The sequence below is a fragment of the Salmo trutta genome, chromosome 19 (assembly GCF_901001165.1).
Source record: "Salmo trutta chromosome 19, fSalTru1.1, whole genome shotgun sequence".
In the NCBI taxonomy this organism is placed as follows: Eukaryota; Metazoa; Chordata; class Actinopteri; order Salmoniformes; family Salmonidae; genus Salmo; species Salmo trutta.
In genome coordinates this window covers 30712610-30726951 of record NC_042975.1, presented here as the reverse complement: position 1 = coordinate 30726951, position 14342 = coordinate 30712610, and the positions used below count along the sequence as shown (strand labels likewise).

Genomic DNA, 14342 nt, shown 5'->3' with positions numbered 1-14342 from the left:
AGCTCACAGATCACTGCACCTGTACATAGCCCATCTATAATTTAGCCCAAACAACTACCTCTTCCCCTACTGTATTTATTTATTTATTTATTTTGCACCTTTGGACCCCATTAATTCTATTTCTACTTTGCACTTTCTTCCACTGCAAATCTACTATTCCTGTGTTTTACTTGCTATATTGTATTTACTTTGCCACCATGGCCTTTTTTTGCCTTTACCTCCCTTATCTCACATAATTTGCTCACATTGTATATAGACTTAATTTTCTACTATATTATTGACTGTATGTTTGTTTTACTCCATGTGTAACTCTGTGTTGTTGTATGTGTCAAACTGCTTTGCTTTATCTTGGCCAGGTCGCAATTGTAAATGAGAACTTGTTCTCAACTTGCCTACCTGGTTAAATAAAGATGAAATAAAAAAATAAAAAAAATATTGTATTTATTTATTTATCTTGCTCCTTTGCACCCCAGTATCTCTACTTGCTCATTCATCTTCTGCATACCATTCCAGTGTTTAATTGCTATATTGTAATTACTTCGCCACCATGGCCTATTTATTGCCTTAACTCCCTTATCTTACCTCATATGCACTCACTGTATATAGATTATTGACTGTATGTTTGTTTATTACATGTGTAAGTCTGTGTTGTTGTATGTGTCGAATTGCTATGCTTTATCTTGGCCAGGTCGCAATTGTAAATGAGAACTTGTTCTCAACTAGCCTACCTGATTAAATAATGGTGAAACAAAAAACACACACACACACACACACACACACACACACAAATGGCTATAAAATGTTCATATGATTCATATGATAATTAAATAAATAGCCTATATTCAAATACATTCATTTGAAAAGCATGTGAACAACAATGCTGAAAACCCCTCATGAATGATAAAACTCTCTGAACCCTTGTGAATGACCAAACAGTTTAACTAAAATCGCCTGTTTGTCTGTTAACTCGATTTGGGAATAATCTTTCAACAAATTAGAGAAAAAATAAAGCTTTTTATTAAAACCAGCTCTAAATAAAGCCACCAAAGTATTCATTCTTGAAACAAAGAAAAGAGCGGTGAAAGAAACTGCTGGCAAGGATGAGAGCTGATGCAATCTCGCAGTCTGATTTCAGCACAGCCAAGTGTGTGTGTGTGGGGGGGGGGGGGGGGGGTGTGCGTGCGTGCGTGTCAGGTGCCAATTTAACACAATCCCAATTGGCAGAGGGTAGTTACCTGCTACACACACACACTGGTCCAGGTTGCTTCTTCCTATATCTGCCCAGCAGGCAGCCCCATATACAGGCCAGGGTAATACATTTTTCACACTATTGTGTCGACTTCAACCGTAATGTGCTGGCTCAGATATTACTATGCTGGCCAAAAAAAAGATCCTATGTAGTTTTTAGCAGCACTGTTCCAACAATGATGGTGGATACATAACCATGCCAGTGCAGCGTGGATCAGTAGTGTGAGGCAGAGTGGGCGGGTGTGAAGGCTCTATTAGCAGCAGGCTTAGCTGGGAGGCCAGACCACAGGTTCACAGGGCTGGTGACAGTGACATCTGACTGGACATCAGATCAGTCTGGGAGGGTGACACCAAGCCATCAGTGGTGGGCGAAGGACGGAAAAAGGACACGGCAGTTGTCGCTCCATTCTTTAAGGCACGTGTGAAATGTCTTTATACGTAGATATCAACAAACCCCGTTCCGCATTTAGTGCCATATGACACCAAACGAACAGCACACAATCAGTCTGTTTAAGGTCACCATGGCAAAGCAGTGCCACATCATAACAAGACCAAGATTTGAACGTAGATTTCAACCAGACTGCATGCCAGAGACAGTTCATCCTAACCTGAGAAACAGTCTTGCATACAATGTCCATATTCAGAGCCATCCACACCAAGTGGCAGAGCATGGCCATCATCAGCATCCAGACTAGGTAACAGACTGAGGGGCCAAAAGATGCCTCTTACAAGAGCAGCGTCAATACCGTACATATTCTACTGTATAATCACCACCCTTCCAGGGTCTGTCAAATAAAGAAAATGTATTCCATGCAACACAGCATGTTCCAGTTCCCCATGATTAATTAATGCTAACATTTTGGTAAGAGACCTGAGTTACAGTCAGAACAAAATTAGAATGGGTTTTTCCAAAAAAGGGCACAAACGACCTCAAAATGTTACACTTGAAGTGCTCTCAACCGTCATGTTCCAAATTAACCCTTTAACGTGGGATACTACCCCTGTCATTGTCCTCCTTCTCCATCCTGTGACACAAACACCCATGCACGCAAGCACACACACACATTTCCATTTCTTCAGGATGTCCAATGTTACTTAGTGGCTAGGTTACTCACCCGATCAGAGACACCATCTGCTCCACTATGTGGCTGCTGAAGGTTATGATCACAAACAGTTTCTGTGAGGAAGAAAGAGAGAGACAGTCAGTCAGTCACTGGACCTTGAGGTCGTGGGGGGTACATACAGGCCCAGCCAAGGCAGTACACTCATGGTTTGATCATTAATACCCCCTCTGTTGGACCCCCTGTAATCAACCAACACCACATTTGGTGCCTGACAAGCGGTCAGCCCAAAACCAGCCATGAAGTGGCCCTTTGTCATCAAGGCCAGGAACAAAAGTCAGAGGCCCTATGACACATTTTAACCAACACACAGACACTCAGGTCAAGAAATGAGTCTACACAGGCAGGCTGTCTTCAGGGGGTGAGGATGAGGGAGGGTGTGGGGTTACAGCTGATACAGATAACAGTTGAAGAGGGGGATGGGAGGAGGAGGAGGAGGTGGAGAGGGGTATTGAGGGGATGGGGGGGATCAGGAGGAGATGTGTCACTCCTCTCAGACAGACGTTTATAACAGTAAAGGGGGATTTGTTTTGTTCCTGTCCAGTCTAATTCCTGCTTACTCATTGCCCCAGACTGGACACAGGAGACAGGGGGGTGGGGGGTTGGCCATTACGGCTCAATCAGACCCTATTAGGGGGCTCATTACGTCTCTGTTTACCATTCAGTTACTGTTCAGCCACCCACTGAGCAGGAAACCAGGAAGCACTGGGTCTGGGAGAGGCCAAAATGGATGCCACTGCCCATAACAAAGACCAAGTCTAACAAATATGTTTTTGTCCTTTTCGGACTCATGAAAACCTGGTAGGGAAGTGCACAGGTTTAACAAGATGATACTACCCCATTGTGCCACTCAAATAGGGAATCAACACTGGAGTGGGTTCTCATAATAGCAATGTGCATGTCTGTTGAAACCCCTTGAAGCACAGAGCCCATAACTAAACTAGTAGGAATGTGGAAGTCAGGGAGGCTATCATAACGGAGATGACTTCTCTCCTATTGTTTAGGCCAGACTGTGTGTCACGAGTACGGAAGGTAAACGAAAATACCAGAAACTGAGCTTTTACTGTCCACTTCTTAAAGGGAAGGACATTTAGTCATGTCTCCGCTCAGCTAAACCTAACGGAGCCATTTCAACATTTTACCGATAGATTATAATTAATGGACATTTTTGTAGGGGCTGTTACATTTTAGTTAGGGCAAATCAAGTCTGACTTTTTCAAGTGGAAATTACAAACTTTAGAATCATTTTTAAACCTTAAATACACTACAAGTTTGCATAAAAACAGTAATCAAATGAAGATCCTAAATCTGTACATTTAGGACTTATAAATTCCCTAGATTTTATGATATCATTTTTGATAATTCCTATCAATATTTCAAAACCTAGCTAGTAAACATCACCACAAAGTACCGTCAGAAATCCAGATCCAGTTTACAGTATGACAGGGTCAAGCGTTGTGAAAAGGTCTGGATCCTTGGGGACTCGTGTGCCATTGTTTACAGGAACAGATTGTTATTGTGAACCTGAATTTACCACCTGACCTGCAGGTACAGTACAACCCAGTTATCCAGCTCTCAAATCCCCCTAGTGCATTGTTCCCCTGCTTTGGCACACAAGGGAGAATGTTCACCTGTTCACCATTACAGTCTATCATATTGCCCCTTCCTTCCCTCTCTTTCATGACAAGTTCAACAACTATACATCTCTGTGACTCACAGTAGAGTATACTGTCAACATAAAACTACAAAGAAGTGCCGTCTAATAGAATATAATTTTCTGCATTCTTTCCAGACTTAACACAATGGGGGGAAAGAACAAGAGAAGCTGAGAGAACAGGGGTTTGTTCAGAATGTTCAGATATAACTGTATTGTTTACAGAGGACATGATCTGTCAGGTATAGAGCATTGTGTCAGCTATATTCATTACATTTCTATCTGCCACACAGGACGTTTCATCTCACTGAATACATCCCAGGCTGACCCCAGCCAGTTATGATGGTGAGCCTGGTTCTGTTTCCAGTCAGTGTGGTGTATCATTGTAAAGCTGGCCCTAGCCGTGTCAGGCAGGTAGGGGACAGTGACACACCTCTGATTCTGCCTGGCTGTGGAGTCACAGTCATCGGCCCAAGGGACACTAGGCCTAATTGACTCTATGATGCTGCTGCTCACGCCACTCTCTGTATCATCACAGACAGTGTTCATCTACAATAGGGTTTGATCTATGGACACCACCCCACACCCACCCCTCACTGCTTGTGCATCTACAGAAAGTGAACTTAACATTACTAGTAAGATAATAAATCCTAATAAATCAGCTTACTCCATTGGTGTTTAATTTTATTTTTATAAAATACTTTATAGAAGAGTTAGAAAGTCTAATCCATTAAGCATACAGACACTACCATGGCACAAAGTGGATTAAGTCCTTAATCCTTGCATGCATGGGAAAACTGATTAAACTTTGACACAATAACCATCACTGTATACTTCTTTACAGTACAGATTCACCTTTCAGTACAGAAAATACTCAAGTGATTCAAATATCTTCTCCCTACTAAAGTACGTATCTCTGAGCGTAGCATCTTCTTTCACAAAATGGACGACCGACCCTTGCTTTCACTGGCCAAAATGGCCTCCTTACACTCTGAGTTGAGTACAGTACAGGAGGATCCCTCTTCATCCTCTTCATGGTTTTACTATCACGTCTGACATATTCATATTCAAAATAAACGGAAGCCTTGATCTATCAATTCTATAAGAAAAAAGGTTGCTTTGTCAAAATGTTATATCAAACTACAGACCTTAAGTAGCCTCTTTGAAAGAACAAAAAAATACATAAGAAAAGTGAGCTCTGTGTGCAAGACATCTATGTAAAAATGTGTGCTTGTATACAGTAAACTCACCTGAATGTGCATTTTGATTATGGCTTTCCCAATTAGTGTTGCTCCAAAAAAGGTCCAAAAGGGAACAAGGAAATGGCCACATGTTATACCTGCCAGGTCAAACAATGGATTTGGAATCTGGAGAAACAGAGAATATGTATTAAATATAAGAAATGAACATGAACAACTGACAACAATTATAGAGAAAACAACTTTATTCTATAGAAAAGTGCAGGGACCCAATATACTTCAATATACTTCAGTACAAACAGTTCAACGTTCCTATGTTTGAGGTATTTAGCACTTACTGGAGGTATCTTACAGATTAGTAATACAATGACTGAAATCTACAGAATATAGGTAGCTTTATATTTACATTTATATTTATCTTTATTAATAATCTGTTCTGTCTTCTGGTTTGAGAATCAGCAGTTCACTTTAAATAGACAGACAGTTTCATGATGCATAGAAATACTCTTTTAAGGCTTGAATTTAACTTGTAGTCACTTTCTAGTATTTTCAGACATTAATGGGGGTAATTAAAATGTTTCAACAGAATACAGTTAATATATGAATTCACTTACAGAGGCACAGGCGAGAATTCCAAAGAATCCAACTCTCTGAACCATTTTCTGCACTGCTAGTTTTGCTCTTGTGGCAAAGTCCTGAAAAGGAGCAAATATAATGGCAAATATTTAACTGATCATTATATACAGACCATGTAATTCTTATTCACATTTAATCATAGCAATGTAATGAATGAATCTTTAATGAGTAACATATTATGTTCATTTGAGCAGACAATTTTTTTCTCAGCAGCGAAGACCAAAAGCTATTTATGCAATCAATAACCTTTTCACTAATCTATGGTGATTAAAGGTAGAAGGATGATCTCCGACCCATTTTAAATATCTCACAGATGAACACATGGTAGTAACATTACTAAAAATACTTCCAAAACATTGTTCATTCTATAATTTATCTCGGAACTTCTATCATTAGGGAAAAGGTTTCAAAATTGTTTGAGGCTTGTCGACAAGGAGCGAATCTTAAAATAAATTGGAGATGATCCTTGCAAAATCAACACCAATCAAATTGATCCAATAAAAACAATTGAGTTACAGTCTAAGGAATTCCATTAGTTAAAAATGGCAATATTTATAATTGATTCTCTCTAAGGAAATATCGTTGTGGTGTGTGCTGAAAGTCATTTGTGAGTTGTAATGCATTTCTTTATTTGAAATGATAAATAAATTAGACTAAAACAGGCTCGTGGAGATTTGAGACTTAACATTACTATTAGTATAGTAAAATGTGAGATTATGGAGCAAGATTTTTAGACTATAGAAAATATACTTACTGTAGGTTTAGGACAAACAGGTGTCTTTTTTAGCATCTCTTCTCATTTATATTTTGTATTTTTAACACAATGACCATGAATATAAAGAAAACAAGGATGCTGGCATTTTATATGTACAAATATATCAGAGAGCAGATTATTGATTAACGAATAATATGGTTTATATCAAGTAAACCTATTTCTCTAAGAAGTAAATGTACAATTAACATATTGAATTGTGGCAACATGAATCTTTCTATTTATTTAAAATAATATTGTGACATGCTTTACAGATTTTTCCAAGTCACTATTATCTAAATATTTATTTTCCTTCATATATCAATATTTCTGTTAACCAAAAAATTGTTTTAAGCCCTGCAAAAGTGCTGCACACAGTCAATTGTCCTGTCAGTTGTCTAATTGGAACAATCACCCTCTGCAAACTCATCCAAACACCTTTTCTACTGGGATATTATGTATTCACATCCTCTAACTGACAGTTTTTAATCCAATATCATTGGGAATGTGAGTGCAAGACTAGACTTCATGGTCATTCCAATGACTCACAGATTCTTACTAATTCTGCAGCTTTTTCCCCGCCATCTCTCCTGACAACTCAACAAAAGGCTCTTTTCAAAGCAATGACATGGATTTTTCCTCAATATACCTATGCTGGGAAGATGAGGGTTAAACTCTAGTTGATATAGTTAAAATATTTCTGGGAACTGTGACGGAAGGATGGCGGAATCATCCTGGAATGATTAAGGTAAATTGGTCCTACTTCTGATGATTGTATTAGAATCCCACTAGAGATAACAGTACAAATTGTACGCATGTGCTGATGTGTTTATTTTGTCTTGATCTTAGGCAAATTATTGTTGTTTTACAGATATTTAACTATGCCAATGCTGTAAGGTTGGTATATAAATTTAAAGGGGAATAAAAAAATGTAATGTCAATTAAATCTAAAAACACACTGGTGCTAATTTGTGAAATCATGTTGAGGGTATTGTCTATTTATATAGATAGATTTGTATTTAATATTGCAAAATGTATATCCAGACTTTTATTGACTGGACTACAAAAATCTATTCTGTAGATATTGATTGCTCCATCACTGAAACTTTGATATGAAGACTTGATGTGTTTAAATGTGTGTGTGTTTAAGTGCATATCTAACACATTATCCCTTTTATGTTCTAATCAATGGTAATGACATTAGATGACATCAACACATCTTTCCTTTGATATAAAATGTAAAATACATTTGACTTGTGAGCTGTAAGAACATGTTTTACTTCTCTAAACAATGTGTTGCATAGCACACATACATTTGACTAAAGTGTTGATATAGTATAGCTCCAACCAAAGAACTTCATGAATTAGAATGATATTTCCTAATTCACTGGTAATATCTGTACATGAGATGGTACTGTATGCATGTAAAGACATAAATTTTTTTTAGAGGAATGACTGGAATCATCCACTAACTTTCAGACTAACCTTTAGGCCATCTCTCAGGCTAGATCTGATATAATGCATAAACAACTATTAACTGGCCAGGCCTCAAACTGCAAGCTTTCACATGACTATACCATATTATTACTACTTAATGGTAGTTCACATTTAATATGTTTAATTGCTATAATTATTTGCAAAATTAAACTGCAATTTCAAATCAGATAGGACGTGCCCTCCAGAATTAGTAATATACTCATCCAAATCATTATGTTCTACAAGAAATTGATTAAACATCAATGCATGAGGAAAATTGCTTATTTACAATGACCAAACAATAAGACATTTACTTTTATGGGTGAACATTTTATTTATAGGACTTTCACCTTTGTTTCACACACATACCGGTAAATTGAAACTTGAGAGGTTTAACTTGACTGGGGGGGGGACTGAGGTTAGGGTAGTAAGACAAGATCATGCCTAATATGGTCAACAAAGCAGTAGAGTAATGGTGGCATTGCTTCAAGAGCAGGAGCCGGCCCACAGGAAATTATGGAGACATAGGGAGTAGACTAAAAGAGGGGGGCCCAACTGACATCCACTCTGATTGGCTCACATTTTGAATTTCTCCCTCAGATTCTATCCAATCACAGGAGCTTTCCACAAGGATAATCCTTCTTCTCTAATTCTAGCCTTCTGTTCCAAATTCTTTATTCTGTTTTTTTGTTCTCCCCCCCTTTCTAAATCTTGGAGACGGAGCTGGTTGTCTGGGGGAAGGAATGTGTATGGTTTACAGCTGAACGACTCTGGACCGTCTGTTGACCACAAACACCTAACAACCACAGGACTAGAGTAGGGGATTTATGCTTCAATAACTAATAACTGTTAGGGAAATCAGCATAGTTTAGTCAATCAATCACATTTATTAGATGAAATATGATATTTGCGTTGGTATAGTTTACCAAGTTAGTAGAGTTCTGGATTTCCACTCACTTGACTGGTATGGATGAGTGAAAGGAAAATAGCTACCTCACCACTGAATGAAATGAAGGTCCCAGTGGGGGGGAATATCGTGTGTTTACACGTGACATTGTGATTTACCAGCGGGACTCTCCCCTTTTCTCCTCCTGTATGTACCTTCTGGACCACAAAATTGTCCATCTTACATGACCAGTGTTCAGAAATCCAGACACCACACAATGTGTGTTGTACGCAGTTCATGGAAAATCACCATCTTGGCCAGGCTTCCACCCACGGCTGCCTCCCTCCCTCCCATCCCCATCCCCCGCGCAGCGCCCTATCCCCCAGGGCAGGGCTTACTAGCAATTACATTTTGGAGATCTTGTCAAGGGTGCAGTGTCATTAAAACCATGGGGCATGGCTCCAGCTTTTGGCTCTCCATCTCTTTACTCAGCACTCTGTACCCAATATTCCCCCACATCAAGATGATGCCTACAGCGTGAAGTAAAAATCACACGTCTGATCTATCATTTATATGTTAAGGCTATTACAGTTAGTGGCCCCAACACCTGCTATGGAGTTTGCTTCTTATTTTGCTAACTAAATTTATGCAAAAAACCATGGAATATTAGACCTCGTTAGGGTGATGTCTGAAGGTAGAGTAGGTCTCCCAAGGTGAGTGACTGTCGGGGACTTCTTAGTAATGAAACAATGGAATCCAGGTTCTAAGATTTTTACAAGGATATTACATTATCAGAGTCTATCTGAACACATTATATATTCACTGTTCCACAACATTTCCACACCAAGGGTACCAATGAGCACCATGTTTAGCATAATAGTTTGAATACCAATGGTTATTGTTGCCAGAGAGATGACGAAGGTTGACGCAAATAGGCAGTGGGAAAAAAGTAAAAGAGTTCACCGTTTCCCTCCTCACATGTAATGATATAGCAACCCTATTCTAAATTGCGGGACTCTGAAAAACAGTTTATATAAACAACCCCTATTCTAAATTGCGGGACTCTGAAAAACAGTTTATATAAACAACCCCTATTCTAAATTGCGGGACTCTGAAAAACAGTTTATATAAACAACCCCTATTCTAAATTGCGGGACTCTGAAAAACAGTTTATATAAACAAACCAGGCCCCTCCATGTTTATGATAACAACTTGCCCAGATATCAATTCATACAATTTATACAATATATGCATGACTCTTTGTACTGATGCAAATATGTACTCTAGAACACAAATGTATGCTTTATGATGAACTGAAAGGTTTAAACATGTGGGTGGTTGGATAATTAACAATTGTGCTTTTCTACAGACTTTAATAGACGTGGTGGGAGTAAGGAGTTGAAAACCATCCAAAATAGGCAGACGACAAAGCAATGTGCATCTGGAAAAGTTAAGTGTCAGTTAAGGAAAAATCAACACCCATGCACAGTTTTTTTCTCTCTCTTTTTCCTGAATGAAACTCGTTCACACACACAGAAAGGAGGACACATCTCCAGAGCGGAGCGGCGTGAGTTGAGCCCTGACGGAGAGATGGCTAAAGTTCACCTCATTAACTCCCCACAAGCCCGTTCCCTTCTCTCACACACACACAGACACACACAAAAACACACACACACACACACATACACACACACACACACACACATACACACAGGAAGCAGAGTGGTTAAGGCTCCTGACGCAACCCAACCCCAGCTCCATAGTCAAATCTATCGAGACAAAAAAAAGTGCCCCCGAGTCCACGTTGACAAATTCTTTAACAAGCTGTGGTTGAAGGGAAGCTGGTTTTACTCTGACTCACCCCCTCCTTTCAAACAGTTTACTGGAAATAAAGGGGGAGGAGGAGGGAGAGGGCACTTTCAGAGAAGTCATGTGACGGGGCTGGGCAAACCACAGCACAGAAAGCCTTTGAGTGGAGTGTAGTAGGCCAGGGGGAGGCAGGGGGGAGGGCACACGCCCAGCCCAGCCCAGCGCAGACAGCTCTTATTCAGGATACAGGAGATACAATCCTGGGAGTTGGCAATCAAGAATTCACAGTGCTGGTTAACTACTTCCATGCCGGCCAAAAACATAAAGCACTTCAGGGAAACCACTGAATCACCAAGCTACTTTTTGGACATTGTTCATCTAGAGAGGATTCCAGGATTCGATTTCAGAACATAAGTATCATCCAAATGTTCAAACAAATGTTAAAAATGCAGATTTTCATGACATCAGCGTCTGGACCTGCTTAGTAAAGTCATGACTTTATCATTCTTGAATAGAGTCTTGAAAGGGGGGGGTAACTGTTCTTCTGCCGTCACTCATGTGCGCCTGCTTGCGGCAGGAAGTTGGCACGTGCGCGTTCTGAGAAATGCCACTAGGTTTAAGTCAAGCTCCTGGCACATTGACACCCCTATGATCTCAGAGTAAGAGAGAAGAGAGTCACCATCTCCAACCTGCTGTGGAGCCCAAAGACACATCCGATCACAAACTCTCCCATCTTACCATTCAATCACATCTCTATTTTCTATAATCACTATTCTAATCTTGTTTAAAATAACAGAGAATAACGATGCAATATAAATCCACCGTAACGAGATGTCCATAATCGCTGTGATGTCTTCCTTTAAGAATGTACAGTATAACAAGCATGCAATGCAATAAGCGGTCTCTCTCTCTCCCTCTCTCTCGGCCAGTGAAACAATCCACCCTCGTTGTAGGTGACAGAAGGAGAGAGAAGAAAGGAAAATAAGGCTTCCGACTCCTGCAGCTCAGCAAACTCTCCTGGTGTGAGCAACCTACTGCCAGATGCTGTCCACACACACACCCGGTGACCAGACCACACTGTAAAGATGTCAGCAGAAAGAGACAGAACAAGTAGAGAAAGAGAGAGTGTGAGTGAGAGAGAGAGAGAGAGAGAGAGAGAGAGAGAGAGAGTGAGAGAGAGAGAGAGTGAGAGAAGTAGAGAAAGAGAGAGGTAGAGAGAGAGAGAAAGGGAGGGAGGGATATCAACAGAAATAGAGAGTGTGTGACAGAGATAAAGAGAGAGAGCAGTAGAGGGAGAGTGAAAGAGCCTCAGAGCACTAATTCAGACCCAGCAGCCCTGAGGCAGCAGCTCTGTGGTCGGTGACACTTGTTCAACCTTTCTCTCTGAGGATGCGAAACAAACAACCAACAAGCCTTCCCTGATGCCTCGGACACGTCAAAGCTACGGCGGAGAAAAAGAAGAAGACAAAACAATAACGAAGAGAGGACAAGATTAATGTGTCGACGGACAAAACATGACTCTCCACAACGGGGCATCTGTCTTTCTCTCACACGTCCCCTCTCTTTTCCTCTGCTCTCTCCCGCTCCCTCTCTCTTCCTCTTCGTTTGTTCATTTTGGTGGAGAGCCGAGCGGGACTTTATCAGTGTGTTGAATAATGTCAGAGCTCCAGACTCACACATGTGGTCTTAGGGCCAAGGGAGGCTGGAGACTGTGCCATCTCTCTTTCTCCTTCTTTCTTTCTCTCTCTCGGAGGACCTGAGTCCTAGGACCATGCCTCAGGACTACCTGGCTTGATGACTCCTTGCTGTCCCCAGTTCACCTGGCCGTGCTGCTGCTCCAGTTCCAACTGTTCTGCCTGCAGCTATGGAACCCTGACCTGTTCACCGGACGTGATACCTGTCCCAGACCTGTTGTCCCAGACCTGCTGGAACCCTGACCTATTCACCGGACGTGCTACCTGTCCCAGACCTGCTGTTTTCAACTCTAGAGACAGCAGGAGCGGTAGAGATACTCTCAAAGATCGGCTATGAAAAAGCCAACTGACACTTACTCTTGTGTTGCTGACTTGTTGCACCCTCGACAACTATTATGATTATTATTATTTGACAATGCTGGTCATTTATGAACATTTGAACATCTAGGCCATGTGCTGTTATAATCTCCACCCGGCACAGCCAGAAGAGCACTGGCCACCCCTCATAGCCTGGTTCCTCTCTAGGTTTCTTCCTAGGTTTTGGCCTTTCTAGGGAGTTTTTCCTAGCCACCGTGCTTCTACACCTGCATTGCTTGCTGTTTGGGGTTTTAGGCTGGGTTTCTGTACAGCACTTTGAGATATCAGCTGATGTAAGAAGGGCTATATAAATAAATGTGATTTGATTTGATCTGCAGATGCCCATGGTATGAGTGATAAACTAAACATGACAGTAGGTACCCCCATCACTACGGTGCCAGGGAGCACTCACCCACTATCAAACTACCCGTGCCTGTCACACCCTGTTGACCCACCGGATGAAAACACATATGTCAATGTACCTGATGTTGAACGCCAATGTCTTTTTTGGTTATATCGGCAAAAAGTCATTCATGTAGAGTTTTGTAGAGAGTGTGAGCTTATAGTGTGAGTCTATTAAGAGCAGACAGTGCTCAGAGTACTATGAATAGCTCGCAGTATAACGACTCATTATATCACTACTTAATGAACCCTTAAAGCCCCTCAAGTCATGTCAACCACAAGTTGACCCAAATGTCTGATTTCAATTTGAATAGAACAAACCTTTGGATAATCTATTTTCAAACATGAAGGAGAATACGGTCATTTTTTGGCACTGGCTTCTCCAAACTGTTTTCCTGACTGCCCCCATTGTTTGACCTGTATTGAGTTGGAATGCTCATGACATTGAATGACATTGTGAAATACAATCCTTAGGATTAAAGTGCACTCAGAGAAGACCGGCTAAGATTATGGAGGGACAAAGCAACTGACATCTTGTCTATTCTTTCATTCACGGAGGAAAATAACATTTACTATGAGTTGTCATGGTCAAAGTACTTGTCGAGCCTATTTACAAATGAAAATACTGTTTGTCATGGTATTACAAAAGCCAATGCAGGCACCTTGAAAACAATGGCTTTGCCCTTGATGGCATTGCTACACACTTAGACCGAGCAGAGCATTGTAAAAGGCAGCAACACATGACTGCTTCAGGGCTGAGGTAGGGAACTGGGAATGGGTTAGCTAATGCGTGTGTGTGCATGTGTGTGTGAGAGAGAGCGAGAGAGAGAGATAAGGGAACGGGCTTGTGGGGAGTTAATGAGATGAACTTTAGCCATCTCTCTGTCAGGGCTCAACTCACGCCGCTCCGCTCTGTGTGTGTGTTTGTGCGTGCGCATACACATCCAAGAGGTTTACACTGGTATGACACATGTATACAATGTGACCGTTTTGTTTCAACAAAGTTGCACAAAAGGTTGCTAGATGAGGAGAGAGAGAAGGCAGAAGAAAACAGAGTGAGACCTGGAGGACAGTAGTGACAAAACAGGTAGAGCATGAGCAGTGAGAAG

The 14342-nt window shown here is 40.9% G+C and overlaps 1 protein-coding gene across 3 annotated transcripts in view; it reads right to left on the bottom strand.

Annotated features, from left to right (window-relative positions):
* Positions 1 to 14342, bottom strand: part of LOC115154331 (vacuole membrane protein 1) — a 107408-nt gene that overhangs the window by 30406 nt on the left and 62660 nt on the right. For all 3 annotated transcript variants that reach the window (XM_029700457.1, XM_029700456.1, XM_029700455.1), the window contains exons 8-10: positions 5837 to 5917; positions 5274 to 5390; positions 2364 to 2425 (exon numbers count right to left, since the gene is read on the bottom strand). In XM_029700457.1, coding sequence (XP_029556317.1) covers positions 2364 to 2425; positions 5274 to 5390; positions 5837 to 5917 — 260 coding nt within the window. The remainder of the gene's footprint in view (positions 1 to 2363; positions 2426 to 5273; positions 5391 to 5836; positions 5918 to 14342) is intronic.